The sequence below is a fragment of the Antennarius striatus genome, chromosome 20 (assembly GCF_040054535.1).
Source record: "Antennarius striatus isolate MH-2024 chromosome 20, ASM4005453v1, whole genome shotgun sequence".
NCBI lineage: Eukaryota > Metazoa > Chordata > Actinopteri > Lophiiformes > Antennariidae > Antennarius > Antennarius striatus.
The window spans coordinates 4,442,387-4,467,090 of record NC_090795.1 but is presented as its reverse complement, the minus strand read 5'-3'; the positions used below and the strand labels follow the sequence as shown (position 1 = coordinate 4,467,090).

The 24,704-nt window shown below is 43.4% G+C and overlaps 1 protein-coding gene across 1 annotated transcript in view; it reads left to right on the top strand.

Annotated features, from left to right (window-relative positions):
- pou6f2 (POU class 6 homeobox 2) overlaps window positions 1-24,704 on the top strand; it is a 57,573-nt gene that overhangs the window by 12,142 nt on the left and 20,727 nt on the right. The window contains exons 2-4 of the mRNA XM_068304383.1: window positions 294-391; window positions 4,870-5,089; window positions 18,328-18,635. Coding sequence (XP_068160484.1) covers window positions 294-391; window positions 4,870-5,089; window positions 18,328-18,635 — 626 coding nt within the window. The remainder of the gene's footprint in view (window positions 1-293; window positions 392-4,869; window positions 5,090-18,327; window positions 18,636-24,704) is intronic.

Sequence of the window (24,704 nt, the reverse complement as noted above, 5' to 3'; positions counted from 1 at the left end):
ATGGCCCAAGCTTTGCGGTTTAGCTCTATCTCTCAGCGGTAATCTATGCTGTCAGGGACCCACCAGTATGTATCATCCTTCATCAATGAGCCACTCTGCTGGCTGGTTATTTATTCACTGTTACTGCAGTTATTGATAAAGCACTTAAATACAAATTTCCCTTCTTTCCCAACTGCTGTCCTCACAGCGGTTCTTTGCTCTCTGCTGTTGCATCCAACATAGTCTGTGTCGTGTGTTTATCTGCTCAAATTGTCTGTGTTAACCTGTCTCTTCTTGTCTCCTCCCCCCCACAGGAGCTCGAGATGGTTCGGTCCAGTCTGACACCAGCAGCAGTCCGTCTGACCAGAGTCAACTGGGTCAGTCCCACCCGGGATACCCGATGGGTCCACAGGTTAGTGAGGAGAGCCGCCACAAACTGAACTCAAATACATCAAACACAATTGTTTTTTTCCACATCAAATAATATTATTATTAACATCTATCATTTAGTATTTTGTATCTAGTATTAACTATTAATTTAGTTTTAATACTATATATTTCAACACTCAAATATGATTCTGCTTGATCAGGTGAGTTTTGATCAGATTGAAATGCAAACCATCAAAGTGCGTAAGAATGATTTTCTAATTTTGAAAGTGTATGTTCTCAGGCCCTTTAATTACATTTTTTTAAAGAAGTCAATCCCTATGCTATAGGTCTGAGTATTTCAGTGGTTGAGTCCATCTAAGCAGGACCTCTTGTCTGGTTTTTGTTAGCAACCACAAGTTTTTCTTAAACTGAATGACGTCAGCCTCTAAAATCTCTGCGCAGCACTGAACACTCTGACAGCTGCCAGGATCATTAGGTTTCAACCACCTGCTCCACACCTGTAGAGGACATAGAGGTACAATAGTTACATCAGTCCAAGCATGGAGACCTCTTATGAAGTCTTAAGCTAAACAGCCATGATGACGACAAGATGAAGATTTTTTTTTTAACCTAAAGCTCGTCAATCACGCTCTCATGTTCCCCTCCTCACTGGGTCTGAATCATTTTCAGCTGAAACGTGACATCGTGAAGATTTCGCCATCACACATCATCCTGCGATGCGATTGAATCACGGCGCTAATGAGGTGACAACGCCGGCCTTGTCAAATCCAGCGGGGGCGCAAAGGGCTTTCAGCCCCTGTTAATGGCTCAATCAGTAATTGTCTTATCTGATTGGATTTATTGGCCTGGTGGCACAGCGATGTTTAATGAACATCCATCTCATTAGCACTGTTCAATGTCACCGCTTAACGCACACAAGCTCTTGCAGAATGTCGGGCTTGTGCCGCCCCTCTTTAATAAGGCCATTCTCCGTCGCTCTCAGCATTTCTCAGTGACAGTCGATCCTCATCAGGATAAACAAAAGAGGAAACATGAGAGCAGGAGAGCCATTCAGCTCGGTCGGACAGGTTTGCGGGGTCTGAAATCCCCCAGCGAGGGAGTCAATCCACTGCAAGTGGAGATAAAAAATGAGCTTAATTAAAAGCACTTTTCTGATCGCAGGTTTCCTCGCCGGTCGCAGCTGCTGTTTGGCTGTAAGAGCGAACGCCAAAGCATCTCAAGCAGACATCAGTTAGAGCCTGAGCCTCAGCAGGCGCCTCTCAACAGTCACCATCTAATATATTAATGCTGTCAGAGGAGTCTGTGTGAAGCTAACACTTTTGAGAAACAAAGGCGCTCCGCATGCCTTACCCAATTCTCTTGTTTCAGGATCAATATGTTTTGATAGATTCTTGCTCCAGAGCCGGATATTGTTCGAACAACCATTATCCGATGGTAGTTTACCCAACATGAATCCACCTTCCTTCTGTTACCCACTTGCAGTTAGGATGACAAAAGTCTGCTATCTGGGTGATTATAGGCAATTTCTCAGTGCCAGAGCTGCCAAGCAGATAGAAGGGCCTATTCTCCCCCTGATGGGCAGAGAGGGCTGGGTACCACATTCCGTTCCTGAGTTGGGTTGCTCCCCCATCTGGAACCAAACACACAACCGGTCTGTACATTTGTGTGGCCCCCCAGGAGACTGGCACTCAACAGCAGCTGTCAGGCCTGCCATGCCACTGTAGAGCAGCTCTCCTACAACACCTATGGTGAGGGGGAGGGAGGCAGGATGTAGACTACTTGTAACTCTGGGTCAGTGATGCTCTTTCACCTAGTAGCACTTTAATGTTTCTTTGGAATTAAGCGAGCTGTGTTCTTTCCACATGTACGTTCACACCTCAGCAGACGATTACGATCTTTCTTAAACTGGCGGTTTTAAATCCCTCCAAAATACTTTCTCCAGCCGCCTCCTTCTCCTCGCGATAAATAAATCAGTGTGACATTCGATAATTTGCCGAATTGTCTTTTAATGTTATTCCCTCATATGTGAAGGCGTCAAGCCTGGTGATCTCATTTCGTTTGACTCAGAGATGAGACGTTCAAAGCGCTTCTTTGATTATGCGCCGCTTCTATCTGCGTTTTTGTTTAAAATTCAAGATTAAACATGTGTCACACGTCGCTAACAAACGGGTTGCTTTTGTTATTTTCCTTTGGGGGTTCTGTTGAGCTTCCAAATTATTAATACATACGCTGAAGCTAATGGCAAATGTCATTTTGAATGCTCTCAGAAACATCAGATGATGTCATCTGTTGTGCATTGTTGTTTTGAATCAAAGCAAATGTTGGGAAAGGAGATTCCTTTAGCGTGTGTTTGATTAGCCTCAACAGAACTACGTTGCTCTTTCAACGGTTCAGGAGTGCAAACAGGTTTTCTTTTGTCTCTAGCTTTAAAACCTGCATGACCTCGTACCTTTTAAACTGCGATCACGTGTGTGTCGGAGTGGGTGCAGAAGGTTTGCACCATGCAAGGGTTATCACAGTGACACGCCTGTCACCCAGCAGCACCAGACCTGGGAGTACAGTGGGGTCTTCGCACCAGTCAGCCCACTCTGCATCATGTGCAAGCTGCAGACACGCCATGCAAAACAGAAGCAGATAGCTGACAATTGGAGTTAAAGGCTTGTGAGAGTAAGTCGCGACGTGGGAGTGCAGCCAGGCTTACCTGGCGACGTCTAAACACTGTTTTGCAACACAAACTGACAATGTACCTTTATTGTCTCATTCCAAAGAATTCAATTTGATGTTTAACCAGTCATTTTGTTGGGTTTTGCAGAATCCTCTCTATCGCTCATGTCATAGCTCCTGTGTAAATTCAGTTTGACATGCCCACTGACATAATTTGAAAAAAGGTTTCATCAGAATGGATGAAATTCAAGATGTCATTCCCTGTGTAGTCATCGAGGTTTCAGCCACAGCACAAAGCTCTCGACGAAAAATGTGTTGGTGCATTTGCAAACCCACTTCATCGAAAAATACATTTGAAGAGATTTTCTGCTATGTAAAATATCTCAGAGCGATGCGTTTGATAACTTATCTGTTCCTCTATTGGTGTGACTGCACAGATTTGGCTTTAACTAATATGAATGAATGGATTCACGAAGAGACAAGAGTGTTGTGTTATATCCCTCATCAAAAGAGTGAAGTACTGCTACTTTGGTACCACACACTTGTGTGTTACCAGAGATTTGTTCAGTGGGATGAAACATAAATCACTCTGCATCTCTGAGAAGGAAGAAAAAAATCTCAGCTTTTTCACAAAGATTGGGGTTTATCTCTGTCAGCAGCAGCAGCAGTGTGTTTGGACTGTCAGTCTGTCATGCAACAAAGCACAGGATTCGTCTACAGAACAACTGTATTAAAACATATTGATCAGCAATGCAGTCGATATCCACTACCCTTTATTCACTTCAACATTCCCGGATATAAAATTATGTTTATCAATCACCTAAATGTGATGCCCTGTGTATTTTCATGTTATATTAATATGTCATTATTATTTTTATGTTTTTAGAATTTGTAATGTAATAGGCTGAAACACACTTTCAGATCTAATCTCATGGTCACAAAGCATCACCTGCAAGCATCATTGTTCATTGTAATTGGAAAAATGGAACAATTCTCATAATGAATACACAATCAATGAAGATATAGAATATTTATCCAATAAAAAAAAGTATTTTCTATTATTATCATTTACTATTACAGTGAGTCAGAAGTTAGAGCATCTTTATTGTTTGTGATTCAACATTTCTGCATAAATTTGAGGGTATAGTTCATTTATTAGAGGACATTATCCTTAAAATTTTATTGGCCATTCACTAAAAATGGGCATGTATTAGTAAAATTAATAACACATGATAAGAGCTGTGGGGGTCTAACGTGAACTACTTCCCTGACCACTGGTAGGATGATAACAGCCTGCTGTCTGGGTCCAAAACACAATACAATAATATTACGATATAGCCTTGCTAGTTTCCTACAGTTAATATTAACATATGTCATCAAGACGTTTTAACATTTACACAAAGACAAAAGAAAGTATGTGACCACATTTCTGCTTATTTTTTACACCATTTACAAGTGTAGATCATCATCATATTTTTTGACATATCAGAGGTGAATAATAAAATCCAGACAAACAGTTCAATGGGCACACAAATATGTACTTCTACTTTCATATGCATACATGTATACATACATACTTTTACATCCAGGTTATTATAACAAAGGCAGCAACAGCAGTATTGATTTACTTTAAAGTAATTTTCTTTTCTATGTATTCATGCCTCAAGTATTTAATTTAAAATAATGACATTATGGTAATCACATTTTAAGAAGCTTTATATTCCTTTACAAGCAGTAAAAATCTCTGATCAGGTATAATGATGATTATTTTAGCTACATGAGAGACTTTGGTTAATATGATGACCCCGTGGGTGTTTTTTTGTGCGTCTGCTACAGTCTCTCCTGGTGGCCCAGCAGCTGGCCAACGCAGTCGGTGGCGTGATGTCCGGGGCGGCGCCAGGCATGAGCCAACCCATCCTCATCCCCTTCAATGCAGGCGGGCACCTGGGTGGGCAGCAGGGACTCGTTCTTTCCCTGCCCACAGCCAACATCCAAAGCCTGGTGGCTGCTGCTGCTGCGGGGGGCATAATGACGCTCCCTCTCCAGAACCTGCAAGGTAAGAAAAAGGCCAAGAAATACAGACTTCTTTTGACGAATCAAGGTTGACGTGGTGTCGCAGGTAGAAGGTCAAAAAATAATTCAGGTACTGACGGATGCTCTAAAAAGACGCTGGTCTCATGGTCATGTGAGACAAGTTTTCTGTATTAAACGTGATGAGTCATTGATCAGGTGACATCAGGAACTATTATTAATAGATGTACTAAATTCTGGATCTAACAGGAAGTCCATTGCTTGACGTGAAGCTGTTTTTATTTTTCCTTTAATAAAAATGCTTGACATAGCTTCCAAGCAGGTAAGTGTCCTTTGGGGCTTTGTATTCCAAAAAGCCGCTATCCTCAACTTGCCCCAAGGAGCAACCGTATTAATAACAGGTCAACGTTTTGCAGTGCACCGCAAAAACACTTTATGCCTCTTCCCTGTGCGTAAGAGTGCACCATACTTCATTTTTTTTATCTCTTTCCACCTCATCTGTCCATCTACACGGCCGTACTTATCCGTGCCTTTAAACTTTAATGTCCAAGTGTTCTCTTTTGATCATAGTTGTAAATGGTTTTCATTTTAATGTTTAAAACATTGTCTCCATTAGATTGAAGGATGGATGGGGAATCCGTAGGTCATGAATCTTAGATGAGAGAGCAGTTCTAATGTAAAAAGATGCCAGGCTACATGTAAAGCAGTGTGTTTTTAGGATGGAGATTACAATAATGCCAGTGCAGCACAAAGTGCAGAGAAGGCTCCCTTCATGTGGAGAAATGGATAGACAGATGCCCTGAGTGAGGAAATATGGAGGTAGAGGCCTAATGGACACAAACATGCATAAATAACAGAAGCCATCGCTGTGGGCAGAGCTTTTAATAAACCTGCATCTTTCCGGCGAGCCCTTCAATGTATCCATCAGTAGTGGATGATAATGGGCCCAGAAGGCCCGTCTCACTCACACTTCAACACATCTTCCTCCTGATCCATGTGCTGCGACCTAGCAGGGTTCAGGATCTGATGAAGTATCAAAACGCCACCACAAAAAGTCTGGAATCCAATGTTCTGATAAAAAATTTTCCCCAAATAAGGAAGATAGTGGAGTTAAAAAAAAAAGCCTCAGTTGGCAGATCTTTTTTTAAGCGTGTGGACTGACAGACTGCCTCGTCGCGCGTCCTCTTATCTGAAGGGGATGCATTGAAGGGACCTCCGTGGAGAGAAAGTGACACAAGTCACGAGTGAAGCTAAATGTCTTGACTGTGTCCAGGCCCCTCTGGCCACGCGGCGCTCCTCCACTCCTCCCTGTCTGAGTTCATCACAGCTCCGCTGAATGAGGCCTGCTGGCGCAGCACCTCTGTCAGACAACTGCAACTCTACCCCCCCACACACCCCTCGCCTCCCACCCTTAATACTTCCCCACCTCCTCCGGGTCTCCAGGCCTGATTAATCACACATATAATGCAGGCTGCACTGTCGCCGGGGAGCAGTCATCTCATTTCACGACCTCGGGAGAGAGTGTGTTTTACAGCACTCACGCTGCTAGCTAATTAGCGTCAGATCAGACATGAGACAACTGTGAGGCTTCGTAATGAGACTCCAGGAGGAGCCCAGGCAATGGATGCATTTAAATGTAATGAGGCGGCTAATGACCAGCTAATAAGGCTGTTTGTCTTGGGGAATAGGCGGCTGAGTGCGCAGGAATGGCGTCTCTGTAAGAGCCCGTGTTTAAATTTAGCTGTATTACATGTAAAGTAATTTGTTTGGTGTCTTTTTTTTTCCTCTTCTTTTTTTTTTGTGCATTGCAGAAATTCTCATATTTGACTTTTTGGAGGGAAGTGAAACCACAAAATCAGAAAAAACAGGAGCAGCAGCGTGTTTTTTGATCGCACATCGACGCTGCTAATCAAAGCTCTTCTGAGGAGAATGAATGTTTACAGAAGGGAATCGGCCGGACCGCTGCGAGAGCTTCAGGAAGGCAGCTCCCTCAGACGGTGATGAATAACTATCACTGTAATGGGGTTGTGCTGTAAAGTTGGAGTGGTTGTTTAAATAAAACTGAGCAGCATCTTGTGGCAGACTCGGTAAACACAGGCGGCGGCGTAACTGGTTATTTGTCACAATGATTTATGCCTGCGAACACGCAGCAAAAACAAATTCACAATGAAACTAAACAAGGGAGAAAAGTTATCTTTTGTGACAGAGTGCGCACAATTCTAGCTGACTTCACAGAGACTAAAAACTAGGTTGGGTCACGCTGGAGGTCTGTAAATATGACGCCTCGCAGGAATAAAAGCATCATGCGTGACGTTCGGATGTTATGCTCAAATGATGCTTTCGCTTTTTAGATGTAATGCTAACTTTCTGCTGTATTTTTAATAGGTTTAGATCTCACTTGATTTTATAACAAGCAGTGCGTGATTACCATACTTGTAAAACTAGTTGTATCAAAGCAATGTACAAGCAATGCCCAATGGGAGGGAGCAGAACAAAGTCTCATCTGTCTCCCCCTGTTCTCTGTGACTCACTCAAAGGTAATGCGAGAACCTAGTTTACTGCATCTCTTTCATATTAATAAGCACATCCCATCTTATTTGCGCTCAGCAGAAAGCCAGGCGGCGGCATCACATCAGAGGAGCGACTTCTAATGGTTGAGGTGAGAGCGTTGTTCCTCTGCGCTCATCGGCAAGGAAACTCCAAACAGCACTCAAGCTCCCTGATAAAGGTCGACATCCCACTCAACTGCGGTAATGAGACCCGGTGTCAACGCCAATCAAAGGCATGTCTGCCGTTTTTGATGAAAACGTGTCTTCTTAGGTTCGCAGGTGTTGGCGCCATACAAATTAGGGAAATCACTGTGCTCATTACGGCACCAGAGGGTGGGCTCCTTGGGGAAGACCCGAATGTTTCCACACTAGTTAGACATGTCAGACTGCATATTTTCCGCCTCAGCTGACTGCTGCTCCTTTAAAAGGTTAGATCGCCGGGCCGGGCCGCCGAAGTAGCCTCTGTCTGCCGTGGGAATGCCTCTGTGTCTCTTTTTATCTGCTAAATTTTCATACAGGGAGAATTTCGGCCTTGTTTTAGCTACAATGGTGTCTCATTGTAACTCCCTTTTTCTTTCTCACGTGTAAGTATGGAATCATTTTAGGATAAGAGAAAAAATAAGCTATTGTTTGTGTGCACATTCTGCCAGCAGCAGTTCACACTTCCTCACATCGACATCTGCCATTTTAACACAATAGAAGCCAAAGCCGTCCCCTTCTCCCTTATTGCTGTTTAATTTGAGCCATTCTCCAGTAGTGTGTATCCCCTGTCGTCCTTTAATGACTTAACTTTGCTGTGGTTGTAAGATGACTCTTCTAGGGAGGGAGGGAGAGAGATGGGAGGGAGGAGGGGGCTGCATTAAATAAATAACAGTGATAAAATGTAGACCTCATACATTTCAAAGCTAATGCAACTAGCGGTGCAATAGGAGCAGCTGCACACAGTCCTGGAGCGGTAATTTGATTGATTTGTTGTGACAGCAGCCAAATAATTGAGAGTGAGAGGTGCTGCCGGAGATGAAGAGCAGGCAGCGGCAGCTTCGCGAGGCGGTCCCAGAAGATACGGCACCCAGGTTCTCATCTCTGCCATTGATATCTGCCAGTAGTTTATTGTTTGTCTTCAATGAGCAGCTTGGAAACGTGTGAGGTTACCGCCTTTGTGACAGTTTGGCAAGGGGAAGAAGAAAAAGAATCACCGATCCGAATGTACAGAGGTGCAATGAACACTGATGTGCAGGATTACTGTACATGCTCATATGAACACACACTCTCCCATGAGACTGATTTACACTCTGATGTCTTTTTTTTGAAGCTCAGATGCAAGTAAATTTTACCCCATGGTGTTTCACTTGTTGCAGACAAGCTTATGATTTGTTCCGAATTCAGGTTGCACGTATTTCATAATTGCACAAATGGTGCATTTAAAAAAAACAACAAAAAACTGAATGTATACCCCAATGTATTTTTATACTTCCCGTCTAGTAGGATGCAATTGTGCTCTTTGTCAAAACCTTCTGGCTCTTGACTCGTGTTGTGTTTCTGGAGATGGTGGCGGTGTCACTCCGGCTCAGCCACGCCACAGGACATGCTGCCAGAGCCTTAAATAGAAGGAAAGAAAAGAGGAAAGGAACAGGGTGAGTCTTTACGGAGATGTGGGGGAGGACAATATTATTGTTAATCAGATGTGGCTGTGTCTGCTCCTCCATGGCAAACCCTGACATCTGCCCTCACTGGTAAACACTGAGGCATGCATACAAAAGCCACAATACAAGTGTGCACTGCGATGTATTTGTTTAAATGGATTTATAGCGTAGCGCTTAGGTAAAGAGGATGGCTTTCCTGAATTAGGAGTCATGCAATCATGGGAATTTTTCCAAATTAGCTTCCAATTACATGAATGATTAGGAACATGCAAATTATTCCATTTCTATCCCCTTAGAACAGATTACCCTCCTGCTGATGGAAAAACGCACATTATGTTGTTTCTGCTCAACCAAATTAACAGTTTATTCCAAAAGTCTTACAAGTTGCGTGCTCATTTTTAAAAAAATAAAACCTCAGTCGTGTTTATCCTTTTCAAGAAAATGTCTGCACACTTGTGCCTTCAATAAATATTCAGCAATTTTGTTGCGAGTATTGATTAAAAATCTCCAGCAATCAATGGAGTTCATCTTTTCATCATCACATAATCAGCCCATTGTTCCTGTTGAGTAAACTAGTCGATGGCTAGACCAAGGGAGCGGCGTTTGTAATATAAATTACGATACATTATAATGTATTGTTTTTATGATATTTCAGCACTCATTAAATGCTTCAGGTAAAAGCCTTTAACTCCTGACCCTGGAGTTGTTCTGCAGAAATGACATCTCACTGCTTTCCTAGCAGATTTGCTAAAGGTCCACCACATTGCCGAGGCGGGATGCTGAAGCTTTCAGCCACAATCGGTAGTCAAGCATTTTAAATGAAAATTGATTTGTGATTTACATGGTCAGTGAGGGGAAAATGAACTTATGAAATGTTGTAAATGAAATATTAGACAAGGTGCAGTGGGAGAAAGCAGACAGAGATGGTAATCTTGTGGAACTCGAATTCCCGCCTGGCAGAACTGGGTGACATTTTACATTTATCTATGTTCTGCATGAGTTGTAATGTTAATGGTAATTTTATGGGACTGAACCGGGATGAAAATGGTGTTATCGCCAATTGCTTCAAATGTGGAATTGTGTAAAGTAGCACAGCTGCATCCTTTATTTCCCATTCCCCAGTGATGTGAATTACTGCATGATCTGTTCTCTAAGGTTGAATGTGTGTATTCATCCTGTTCTTAGTGCCTTATATCACACACACCTATGTCACAGGATGGAATACAAACGCTGCTTTATGTTAATGTCAGTATGAAATACCATGTTCATGAATGTTTCTCACATTTATTCTGCTGGTCTTTACTCTTGTTAGTGATTTCCTGTAGCTTTGAAGCACAAATACTCTCAGAATAAGATTTAATGAGGTGTCTTCACATTGGTATTTTTATTTGTAATAGCATAAAGGTACATTGTGGTGCAGAAAAAGGATTAAATCTTTTAAAATATATTGAACTGCTCCATATAAGACGTAATTCTGAAATATTTTCACTCTAAATATAGCAGTATATAAATTATAATGTGAATTAGCACATTATCAATATAGATCTATCATGGATTTAATAATACAAGCCAAGCAATGTAGTATTTCGCTCAAATCAATACTGCTTACATTCGGACCAGATGTTCTAATTTTGATTGATACCCTGCTCAGTGAATATTTCCTATTCGCACTCTGGTCCATGTGTGTGCAGCACGTATGGATTTTCCAAGCGCTCGCTCTTCAACGTTTAAAAGAGGAAAATAACCAGAGAAAGAAAGAACAAATAAAATGATCCTCCAGCAGCAGGAAGCTGTGGGAGTCCAGGAGCCGGCCTGCATCGCACAGAGGTCATCTTTAAACACGGCTCTCCGGTTCCCCGTCTGTGAAACCAAAGAATCCGTGGTGACATTTGTCAGCAGATGGTATGGAACCAAACCCCTCAACAGCGGGGGGACGGCTTAGCTGCTAAAAGCTATCTGTGGTTACTAATTGCTGACCAGGGCCTAATTACCTTAATTAATGGTCAAGGTATCTGGGGGCCAGAATCGTGGGGGCTTTTATCTGTATCAGTGTGGCTTAAGAGGTCCCGTAGGAGGCCTGAGGAGCATGTAAGCCCCCTTGGGTGCTATTTCCATACGAACTGGAGCCACATCACAGATGGATTCTGTGGCATTGGTGCAGTTTTGAGTAGAGCGATATCTGTTACTTACCAGAAGTAAACTCACCTACAACACACAGGAAAAGGGCTTTTCATGCCTTTCTATCCAACTGTATTTCCCATTTTTCTCCCTCATGCACATGAGTCCTTTTCCTGAATTACGATGCTGTAATTCACAGTGACAAAGTAGACTTAGCACCTTTTTCCACAGACCGTGGGAGGTTTAGTTCAGTGAGCTCTCACTGTGAAATTAGCCCCGGTTCTTTCATTTTCCAGCTGCGGTGAAATGGTTAAAAGACACAGATCAGCCAGTATGAAAATAGGACTGATTCAACAAAAATTTGCTCCCTCCTCACCCATCATGCAAAACCTCGTCACCCCCCCCGCAACCATCCCCTTTTCTCCCTATAGTCGGCTGTTCCGTCCTAACCCCCCTCTTCCAAGCCCCGTCATGCACCTTGTACGCATCCGGAGAAGGCTTGTAAGTTTCGGGTGCATACATTTCTTTTGATGATATATTGTCCCGGTGCGGAATTTCATTTACTGCTGCTGCCCTTTGCTGAACCTGTTGCTAGTCAGAGAGCACGATAAGCGTATAAGTAGCATGCTACTTCATTCATCATACATCGTTCTGTGCTCTCAAATATCTCATATGCGATTCAGGAAAGAAACTACTAAACCGGCACAAAGGATGCCACCAGGATCAGCTGAGGTTCCATTAAACACTGTGTATAAAACAGAACAGACACGGTGGTTGTTATCAAATACACGTTTTCAGCATCTACAAAACATTAGCCCTCATTTCATTGTTTATGCAGCAGGGGAAATATTTCTCAAGTGCAGTTCTTATATGGTACGTAATTCCATTCTTATTGCATTTTGAATGCATTCATTTTGAAATTCTTTTTCTTTTTTTCTTTCCTCCCGTCCTCAATCACAGTGGCTGTTCTGTGTTGTATTAAACAGCATTAATAATCACAAGAGGCTCAGTGTCACTCAGAAGTCTCCACATCACTAAGGCAGACAGTGTTGTGCTGCTGGGCATGTTGTGCTGTGTGAAAGTGCTTACACGCTCCCTCAGACAACCAAAGGGAATAATTAAAGACTGAAGATGGAGGCAGAAGAATGGAAAGCAAATCCCATTGTTTGGGGTTATTTCATCCCACTGAATTTCTTTTTCTCACTTTCTTTCGTTTGTCTTCTCACATTCCTCCCCAAATGCACTCTGGGTATGTAGCATGCTATCAAAAGCGCATGTAAGCAGAGCAACACAGAACAAAAGCCCTGTGATGTCCTCCTCATGCCCACATTGTCTTTTGATTATTCTACAATCGTTTTATATCTGTGCAAATTGGGACGGAAGGGAAGACTTAATGAGCCCATAATATACGAAACGATGGTGGCTCCGAAACCGCAGTGTAAGCTGCGTTTTAGACGATTTGAAAATAAGTGTGCTTATACTCAATTGTCTCTCTTTTTTTCCTCCGATAATATAATGTCTTTAAGCCTTCAAATATGCAAGTTGTCGTCGAAATAAACTACAATGAAATGGAAATTAAAGGTGAACCAGACTGTTAGGCCAACTCCACTCTTCTCCATTTCTGGAGCAGTAAATGTAGCCCCTCAATCTCTCTCAGCTTTTACTGTCAGTCAGAGAGCACTCAGTCATCTCCGTACATCAGGCTCCCAATATTGATTTTTCCACCCACTGAAACAGCCGCATGAACATAAATTTTGCATGAGGCTTTTACTCGCGGCCTCCGCATTGGTCTGACGACACATGATGGGACCATGAACACACTGTAATAACCCAGTCTGTCCTGGCAGGCAGACAGGCTCTTTTTTCTTAGAAAGGAGGAGGAGGAAGAGGAGTAGGAGGAGGTTCATCAGCTTCTGGTGTCTGAAGGACAAAAGCAAGGGACCTCTCACTGGGCTTGGTGGTATTACACGCCGTCCACACAGCGTGTTGAATTAGAAGGGCTGGTTTAGTCATTTAGTTCATTTAAAGTGATCTGATGGGATGTATTTAGAACTATAGTTAAATATAGTTAAGTTTAAAAATTTTATACTTCCAGAGGACGTCTATAAAATTTGAAGAACTGGAACTTTTAACAATATAACGAAAATGTGATTCACTGTCCAGATGTTGAGGTTTCTCTTCATAAATTTACTTCCCAAGTGTAATTTTTGTTAGAATATGGTGGCATAGAGAAGGACCAGTGCATCATGGGAGTTTTTGTCAATGTCATGATAATTGATGTCCATCCTCACACTCTTTAACCCAAAGGACTCTGTATTAAATTATTTAAGCTTGTAAATTGTTTAAAAAAAAATTTAAGATAATGTCGCAGATCAACAAAATATGTAAGAAAGTCCAGTCATTTTAAACATTTCACTGCAGGAATGTTAAGTTCACTGTTATCCAAATGCGTCATATTGAATAAAGTTTTGATTAATAACAAGAAAATGTAGATCAATTAATCTCTGGAATTGACATCTAACATGCAACTTTTCCGTGTAGCGGAATCACATCCAAACGGGCAACATTATTAGGATCACAGATTCTTGTCCAACAGCTCTCTGGATGGGGTAGATTCTTTGAAATTATTCCCCCAGAGTGAGAAATCTACAACACAGCTTGATATCGCCTTGCATCCAAAGTGAAAGCATTATCTGTAGATCCCTACAAGCGATGCGGTTTGCTCTCTAAAACCCTGCGGTTCCACTACTCTGCTCAAATCTTAACTGCCTTTATTTTTTAGTGGCCGCTGAGTTCCTCCTGCAGCAGGACTGAATGTGTGATATTGTGTGCTGTGGCTCTGACTAATGTTCTTATTCAGTAGCTTGCTAGTTCCTTTAACATTTAATTTACTCTGTGTTTATTCCAACCATTTCCAAGACGGTAATCTATTTCCTATTGCTTTTAACTTTAACCACTCGTGTGGGTTTTGGGTAAATGGATTTTTTTTTTTTAGTTCCACATTATTTTAAAGATGTGTTTGTTTTTCTTTGACAATAAAATTACAACAGTCTTCAAATATTTATGTAGATTTCTCGTCCTAAATTGATGAGCAGAGGCCATATACCTCACCTTAATGTAAATTGTAAATAGTTTCTTTATTCCTTATACCTTATTGCTTCTCTTCCACCTTTTAATGCACCGACACCGCGTCAAGTTCCTCGTGTGGTAAACTTTAATGTACCTGGCAATAAACTATTTTCTGATTCTGATTCAACTGTAACTAAGTACATTTACTCAAGTACCTAGGAACACCGTTGAGGTACCCTCCAGGTTATGCATTTCATTAAATATTTGTATTCACACACTTTAAAAGGAAAATAAAGTGAATAAGAAAACTTTTGGTACTTTATTTCATGCTGATAAAAAAGGTCACCAGTGGAAGAACAGAAATTCTTGCAAAAGCAGTGACGTTTCGCTTCTCATCCCATCCGCTGAGTAAGAATGACCTTCCTTTGACCACCTCTGTAATTACAGATCTCATAGATTCTAAATCTCCTTACCTCCAGTGAAGTAATTATCAGTGTGACTCTCTGAAAAGGCAATTGAGACACTGTTTTATGGACTCCCGTAGCGGAACGTGAGGCGCAGCAGTAATTGGGAACTTGTTTGTCCCCTCTCACCTCCCTTGTTAGAGAATGACAGCTGTGTTTAGAGCAGAGTGGCTCCTAAAAAAAACGAGGTGGCTCTCGTTGGATAACTTCATCAAGTCCGGGAGGGCTTCTCCTGAATTCCTCCTTACATTACAGCGCTCTTAAATGAATTCAAAGACGTTCTGATGGTAAAGTAGCAGTAAAGGATGATTTGAGTTGACATTTTTCTGTTCTCAGTTGAATTATGGATCTAAGCTGAGGAGGAGAGGTGATGCGCGTCTTCCACCTGCTTTGAAGGCGATATCTAAAAGCATACATGCACACACACTTATAATTTACTGGTCTTACACAAAATAGACTTTATTCTTTTTGAGCTTAATACATTCTCTTCAAGGTTTGTGAACTATAATTTTCCTTTTGATGGCCAGAAAACTTGAATTCATCTGACATGAGATGAGATCTCCACCTCCTCCTGACCTTACATTTTGGAAGCACAAACAGTTTAATGGAGTGAAAGTCCTTTTGTGCAGATGTGATTACTGTTTCACTGCAGCCATTCTTCACGTTGGCCTTGGTGGGACGTTCTCTATAATATGATGAGTGCCCGTTCACGTATGCTTTCTCAGACAGCTGAAATGCATCAATAAATGTTTTTTTTATTTCTTTTGGTGCCATTAATTTGCTAGAAATACAAGAGTAAGACTTTATGTTTAATAGTTTAACTCCATCTCCAGGTCAAATGTACCTGCATTTTACTTTACACACGTCACTACTCAAAGTGTAGCATGTACATCCTGAACATTTAGTGTCCTGTGTGCAAACATGGACGCACACCAACGATCTTTAAAGTAACTCATGGCGGTGTGTGGGGGGGGGGGTTGTGAATGTAGGTTCAGCACATCCAGAAGACAACAAGGAGACAAGCTTGAATCTACCCCAGAGAGAAAAGTGCCGTAATGGGGGGGAGGTGGCAGGGACTACTGAGATAGCGCTGGTAATGAGAGAGCAGGCTGCCCCCATCTCCTCCCCCCGCCTCACCACACAGGAAACAAAAATAGCATTTTGTCTGACGAATGAGCTGGCTTTGACCTAGCCTTTCGACCTCTGACAATCAGTCTTGCTCCGTCCTCCGGTACTTCAGAAGCCGGGGCTGGGGCAGTCAAAGATAACAGTTGATTTCTACTGTGGCACTGAAAGCGGGATGGGGAGGGGGGACGAAAAAAGAGAAGAAGAAGAAGAGGACGACGAAGAAGAAGTGCCAGGCGGTTCTTCAAAGCGCTGAGGTTGGAGGCCTCAGACTTCTCAGCGCTGGCGTTTCGTGCTCCCAGATGATTGTTGTTAAATGTTTCAGCGGAGCACAAAATGCCAGAGTTCAGCTTCTATCTGGTCATTTAGCTGCGTGAATCTCCTTTATGAGACGGCTTATTCCTCATTATGAGCATTAACATAGGCGAGCTGTGACAGCAGCGAGAGTGGGACCCGTGCTCTTAACACCCCTCGGGCTTGATGACTAAGTAGGAGTTCTGTTTGCTTTGCAGTGCGAGAGCTGGTGAATATGAAACACAACAAAGAGACAGTGGGAGATATAATGAGCACTATAGGATCCAGACACCCTTTTGCCCTCGCTCCATCATAAGTGTAGCTCCCGCTCTCATCCTCTGCCCCGCGTCTGCTGGAGGAAGGAGCGCAAACAATTAGCCGAGACAAGCCGTTTGGATTATGTGCTCAACCAAAGCAATCAGACAGCCGCGGTTAAAAGAATGAGCCTCAGAATTGTTGGCCGGTTAGAGAGGAAGAGAGGGTCAGTGGTCCTGACAGCCATAACAAGATGACAGAATTTATAAAGCACTGCTGTTAAAGAATATAGTACCTGCGGTGTAGCCCTTATAATAAGGCCACATGGGGCTTCTTCCATATTCCCTCTGTATTTGTTTTCTTATGCCCCATATTTTTTGTTGTACCTCTTGTTCTGCGGCGTAATGGTCGGCGCTGGAGGAAATTCTCCGATCGTCTTTGATCTCCGCGTGCCTTCGATAATTTTGTCACACAGTTCTTGTTTTTACCCCCCCACACACACCCTTTTTTTTTCTTTTTATCGTCTCGGTCTTTGCACCCCTCTTATTCCGCCTTTAAATAGAGCTCAGCATTTTGTCGCTGTGAAGTTGCAAAGGAAAAGAGCTGGTCCTGTCAGGGGCTCGGCGCTCGCTAGACAACTTGCCCCAACATTTCAAGTGAGAATTGGACTCTTGCTGTTTGCACAGATGATATATAATTCATAGTGGGGGTGTGAGAGAGGTGTCAATGTGTCAGGAGGTAGAAGAAAAGTAAAAGTGTACTGTTTACTGGCTTTCTTTGTCTGTGCTTCTGCAGAGAGAGGGAAGAAGAGGATGATCTGATCTTCATCAAATGTTCATCTGGGCCTGTTCTGGAGTCCCAGTGACCGCGCTAATCAAAGACTTGTCCGACCTGATGTTTTATCTTTTACGAGGCATTCATACTTTAATTATTCAAGTGCATTGATTCTGTATGTATACAAGGTTGTTCACGCCTACATTCACAATCGCTCAGCTACATCATTAATCAGACGTCCGCTTCTTAGAAGCGGCCCTTTGTGTTTTAAGTCATTTTGATGGGAAGCTATGAAGGTAGTGCTGCACATATCAGTCCGCAGTGAAGCAAAGTATTTAGTATTTAAAATGTTTAGTTACACCATCGAGGAAAACCTGGGTAAAAGTCATTACATTCACTTTTACACATTTATTTTATATCCCAGTGGACGTCGGTGTCCTTGTTTCCGTGCCAATGTGGCTGCAGCCTGAGTGTTAAACAGCATAAAAATTTAAATGTAGAATGAGGTTCTAATGGCATACCATTATTGGTTCCAATTAGTTAATGGGTTTATTTCTGAAGTCTTCCAGTGATGATGAATGTCTCTTTCCTAAGAGATTTCAGACCATTAAACCAAGATTCTCCAAGTGACAATGAAGAGTTCTGGCTAGAGGGGGAGAGAGAGCAATTATATCAGTCAGGCTTGATGGCTTTGTCCTCCAACAAGCTAAATTAAATTCACTGTGCTATCATGTCGGGTGGGATTCCTGCAGGACTTCATGGTGTCTCAGTGCTATTTACATGTATCTCCCTGTTCAACCTTTGCATCCCACACCTCTGTGAGGCACATATTCCAATCTGAGGTGTGAGGATATTCATAAATCAATGGGGGCTGATCCGTGTAAAGAAAACAACAAACAAACATGTTGGCCGTCAAAACTTACTTGAGTTTGAGCACTCAGGTGTTCTTTCTGGCTGTCCTTTCATCAACAGCTACCTCATCACTGAACTCCCAGCTCCAACACCTGCAGCAGCTCCAGCAGATGCAGCAGCACCACCACCAGCAGCAGCAGCAGCATCAGCATCAGCAGCATCACCAACAGACCCACTCCCACTCACAGAACCAGTTGCCCACGCAGCATCATATGACCCCACCCAGTCAGCAGCAGACCTCCGTTCCGTCTCCGGGCTCTGCCTGCTCCTCCGCCTCCGGACAGCCGCAGCAGTCCCCCCCACACAGACCCAACCAGTCGCCGGCCCGCAGCCTCCCGTCGCCCGTCACCCCACCCATGCCTTTACCGGTGAGTCAGATGAATGATTGGCTATAAAGACTGTAACTCTGCATTTTTGATTGGAGTTCAAACTCCAGCTTTCTTTTCAGGCTTGGACAAACATTAAATCTATTAGTCTCAAACCCCAAGTACCAAATATGCATGTTCGGTACGTTGAGGAAACGCAATTCTGGTTTGTCCATCTCAACTCGGCCTTCATCAGGTGGCTGTGATGAAGAGGAAGTTGGCATCTCCTCTGTTAGAATATGCTTTCTGAAGCCTTGAAGTAGTTGAACGCACAAAAAATGAACCAGAATGAGAATCCCGGCTCACGTCCTCCAGCAGCACAGAAGGGTTATCTATCCTTAATCTTTGCTGCTCATCCTACTCAACCTCCTTTTTAGTCACTCCGTCCGTCCATCCGTCTCCGCCCTTCCGTCCGTCTGGCTGTCACGGTGCGACGATAATAACCTATTTTATATCCCTGTGGTTTCATTTCTGGTGGAGACCGGCCAGGGTCGCCTTCTCGTCCCCGGTCACATTCATCAGCGTCAGACCCTTATTGGGTTGTGGTGCAACCTTCTTTATGGCCGGGATGAGTTGGGCTATTTGTTTCCCCCCATGCAGCCCTCTCCGGCCCTGTCACAGCCTAGTGAGACACAGCGGGGAAAAAACAGCCTCTGGATTTAATGGGATCCAAAGGCTAGCTGCTAAACCGCAACCAACCGGCTGTCCAACCTGACTGGGACATAATGGCTACTGACCAACACACAACACTCTTCAAGACCTAAGATAAGAGACGCCGCGCAATCAGACTCGTTGACGTTTGAGTCTCTGGATTCTTAGGAAAATACTACTTTCCTGAATTTCTTTCAATCTGTTTTTCTTTGGTGCATTAAAAGAGTAAAAGCAGGTTGTTTAAGAGCAAACACTGCGTTGATTAGAGGTCTTCAGCTTTATGGATTCTAAAAGAAGAAGTGAAGTTGATTATGATGACTGAGGAGAGACCTCCTTGAGAGGGGGCCAAAGGGGCCACATCAGTATCATTAAGATATTGCCTCATCAAATAGGATTACCGAAAGTTTGTGTGTGTGTGTGTGTGTGTGTGTGTGTGTGTGTGTGTGTGTGTGTGTGTGTGTGTGTGTGTGTGTGTGTGTGTGTGTGTGTGTGTGTGTGTGTGTGTGTGTGTGTGTGTGTGTGTGTGTGTGTGTGTGTGTGTGTGTGTGTGTGTGTGTGTGTGTGTGTGTGTGTGTGTGTGTGTGTGTGTGTGTGCAAAACGGCCGTAAAAGGTTTAGTTTCTCCGGGTCATTACTGGTGATTTCAAAGAGTGTCACCCGGCGAGGGGCTCGCCCAAGGACAGGCCGCAGCCTCAGCACCTCTCAAGGCTGCAATAGGATTTAAACGGCAGGTCGGCGTCTCTCCGCCAGCCTGGGTCAGTGATTGGATTTCCAGGCCTGGAATCGCTGAGCAACTCGGGGGATAATTCACATAAGTTTTTAATCAGGGAGACTCCCTGAGCGGAGACTTTCTCAGACTCTGGCATTTGTGAGTTTTAGCCGAAGACGCTAAAGGGCGTTCCTGTTTTTTTTCCTCTCTCTCAGAGGAGCCGGTCTGCGCAGTCGAATGCGAGTCATAATTACCATAATACCACCAGGGCTGCGTAGATAACACACCTATTTCCTCCTGACATTGCTGGGACGTGCAGAGCCACCCAACCATTCAACAACTCGCTGAAAGAAGATCACAGACAGACAAACACTCATTATGTTCCAATTAATGTTTCATTGTAATTGTCTTCTCGTGGGATATTCTGTGGCTGTGATATTCCGGGTAAATCCATAGTTAGGAGATCCCGTGCAGTCATTACATCCCTGGCGCTCTGTGTTTTTAATTTCAGAGACAAAAGAGCATTAATTGGCTCATTAACATCCCTATTATAACACAAATCACGCCACGACAGACTGCGTCCCCTCGAGTCAAACGGTCTGAACTCAGATCACCGCAGCTCATTTGGTTAAATGGAGAAAGAATTAACCTTTCTACTCCGCCCATAGCCTCCGCTCCCCACCGGTGTGCAGGTTCTGAAACAGCCAGCACCTCAGTGATGACAAATATACCGGGGTGGGGGAAGATTATAAAAATTTGCTTAAGTGTGTTAATGTGCTGATTGTCAGAGCCCGCTGGATTTTGCTGGAAGTTGATTGATTAGAGCTGTGGGTTTTCTCCACGCCCGGAGAGCTCAGGGATTTGACGGGGGAAAAGGCGCTCACCAAGTCTGTTACACCGGAATTGATCTTAATTAGATCTGAAAGACCTGCCACAGCAGAATGGTTGCAGCGATTAAAATGAAAAACAGGAGAAATTACTGATCAAATTAATCATAATGTCGGGCTACAGCTGTAGGTCTGGTGTAATTTGCCACTCCAGTGAGTTACATCAGCCGAGGCAGGGAGAGGAGAGGCGGTACATACTGATCCGTGGCAGCGGGAAGCTTAGGCCAGCCTATCAACTCAACTTATTCCAGCTTGCATGTCCCGCACCCTCCCGACCCAGCTGCGCCATCCAGCGGACCCCCGACATCCCCTCCTGTCTCTGGCGCTCATTAAATTACTCGCTTTTTACTGTCTCTTTTTTTTTTTTTTCCTTTTTCGCCAAATCCGCCTACGTTACATCTTCCTCCATCCCGGAGCTTCATCCTCAACAACGGTTGCCCTGTCTCCATCGTTCTCGTCTTGGCTGTCTTGTCACCAGCATGTTCCGTGTTAGCTAATAGCCTCTGACCTTGGTCCAGCGTCTGGCTGGATGGTTTTTGCAGCGGTCTGGCAGAGATCGAGGCATTCTCTCTTCCTCCTCCGCCAGACTCCTGCTGTCTGTCTGTCTCTGCATCCCTACGCAGTTGTCTCCTTGATCGCTGTCAGAGCCCCATACTGGGCCTGTCCACTCTCCATCTGCACACTCATAGGGGCAATTACAGCCTAGGGGCCTGCCTCCCATCCCTGTGCTCCACAATTTACCACCAAAGCGTCCACAGACATCTCTCTTCTTCCCGACTGCACCCCGACATCACAGGACTGCAGGGCCTCAGACCCACAAGTGCTGCAATTACCTGAGCTTCTCCTCTATTCTTTTCTCTCTCTCTCTCCCTCTCTTGCTGAGTCCCCCCACCTCACTCCCCTCTCTACCCCTTGGCTCTGTCACTATTCCCTGGCAATCAGCCTTCATTAGAAGCCTCTGGTGAAAACCCATCGTCACCAAGGTCAGCAGCTGCCAACCACGACGGCCTCTCAGAAGCCTGGCTGTCTGCGCTCTCCGTCTCTCCTCACATACTTGCCATCGTCCCACCCTTCTCCCCCCTCCCCTCCCCTTCCTCTCCCACTCTCCCCACCATCCTCCTCGAGTTTTGGGCCCATCTCTGCTGCTTTTGTCTCCAGCTGAGGCCCTTTCACACACTCGTGTGACTGTTTTCCGCTGCAGTGCACTTTTACTTAAGTCGACCGCTGTTAAAATCACCACTGTCCAATTTGCTCCAAACGTCTCTCTTTTACAGGCGATGGGCATCTCTCCCATTACATTAACATGTGTATTAAATGAACCTTGCGTATCGATTAATTGATTTTCCAGATCAGCCTCACGTCTGCTCAATTTAGTGGAACGTGCCGCCATCCTTCCATGGGGTATTAAATCAAAATTAAAATGACATGCTGAAATGTGCAGCCAGTGGTTCATACTGTGGGTTGTCGATGAAACTGGCAATGCTTAATTTGAGGAAAGAGTCCATTATCTGTCTTATGTCTCATAACTCAACTGTGGTATCTGTGGTTTGGACAAAGATCCCAGTCTATTAATAGAAATATGATTTTGCAGATGTTTTTCAACCACAAAAAGGAATTTTCCTCCTTATATTTCTGATTTATCCATTATGCCAAGGAAATATAATGAATAATGAATAAATTATTTTTTAAAAAACCCCATAATCTGTCAAATAAAGGTAGTTGGTGGTAGGTGGTTCATTCATGGTCATAATTTTCGGCTCCAGCTGAGATAACCTGTCATCTAGAAAAAAAATTTTTTCCTCAGATGAAAGTAATAAAAGTATTAATATGTTTAAACTGGAAGCATTCACACATCCAGCCATTAATGCTTGTTTTAAAAACCCAATTTCTTAATAAAATATTTGAATAACTATGGATGCCATGTGGGCTAGTCTGTTTAAATGGTCCTGCTGCTGGTTTTGGCTGTGTGGTTTTGAGCATGAACAGGCCCCCCAGCTCAGCCTAGCCTCTTATTAATGCACAGGAGATCCGGCTCTTAAGGAGGCAGAAAATTGCCTTACATAACCAGCGCCCCCACAATTTAGAAATACAAATGTGCACTGTTGACTGAAGCAGAAAATAAGACTGTTGCCCATCAACAGAACCACATTTCATATGAATAATTATAAAGCATGGGAGCTAGATGAGGAAAACAACCTGACCATGACAGCTCTACTACTTTTATTTACTCAAAATGAGGGATTAGCCAGGAGGAATATCTACACACTTAAGGACTAACGATGAGCCCTGAATTCATAAATAAGGAGAACTTAAATTTGCCATTTTTAAAAAAGTTTGAAGGTATTTTTTCACTTTTCAAATCACACCTACGTCGTGTCTCGCGCTGCCTTTTTGGCTTTTCCAATTTTGTTTGGGTTTCAGACCTCGTCAAATTGATGTTTTCCTCGCTTTTTGAGGTCCGCGAATCTTCTAAAATTTGCCGTGTTGCTCTTGCGGTGAGCAAAGGGCTTCCCGCTCAGACACCCACCAGAAAGGCACAGATCCTAAACTGGCCCACATGTACATGGGGGGCAACACGCATCAGATGCCCACAGGGGAGCCTTCAGATAGAGCACCAAGCTCGGGCTCACCTAACAGTGGATAAGGAATAGGGTTTCTTTAATTATGAGGCAGGGCTATGACATTGAGTTCCCCCCTTCCTCCTCCAGCAGGCTCCCAGACACCGTCTAAGTGCTCTGCTCCGCTAAGGAGGCCAGTCCCCCCGCGGGGCGTGATTCTACTGCCTGTAATTTCTGATGCCCATTAGTGACCGCAAACAGAGCACCGGGTTCACACAAGGAATACAGCCGCACAGCTCTGCCACACTGTAAAAAGACCCTTCTAATGCAATGTTATTGCATTATGCCCTCCTCACAGACCAAGTCAAAAGTCCCGTTTGTGATCCCTGCAGAATATTATAAGAAATTCTCCTCCACAGTGTTTTCAGGGACAGCAAAGACTTGATTTGTTATATTTTTCAATACAGACATAGCAGGCTGTGAACTGAAATTCCTCCAAACTGCCCTAAAGACTTTGAGGAGCATTTGTATGTATTTATTTTTTATATATTTGGTGATTTGATGCCCTTTTTTATTAGAAGCAGGAATGTACAATTGATGGTTTTGTAAATAGGATCAACTAAGATGTAAGAATAGTGCATCCTCTCAGGTCATTGCTGCAAAGAGTTCAGCCTCAGAAGTCAAAACTGAAGTAATCAATACAAATACGGCTGTAAATGTCATCAATTCATCTCCCCACTTATGCTTATTTAGTTTGAACTAACGTTTTTGTATATTTGGGTGGGAAAAGTGAGACAGTGAAGCACAAGAGTAGACAGAGCGAGGGGAGAGAGGAGGATTATCGATTAAAGGTGACCATATCTTAGCCACAGAGCCCTCTCTTGTGATTAATCTTACGGCTTAGAGTTGGCCAATGACACTTGACAGGCCTCCCCCTCAAACTCCTCCATTTCTCTTCATTACTTGCTGTATTTTTGGACACCACAGTGGAGAGTAATCATTTAGCTTTATTGTGTTTATAAAGCTGCGGCATGGTTGACCCTTACTATATTGAATTGAGGACATCAAAAGATCACCGGACATTGATTAGGAGGATATTAAAGTCATTCAAATGCTATATTTATATGTCAAACAAAAGCTGAGTGGAAAAAAAACCCGGTATTTCCACTTAAATGAGAATGAATGGCATGTATTCGATACAACAGAAAGAGGAACCCAGACAATCAAGAAATATTTTATTGCATATTGAATATTTGAAGTAAAATTCT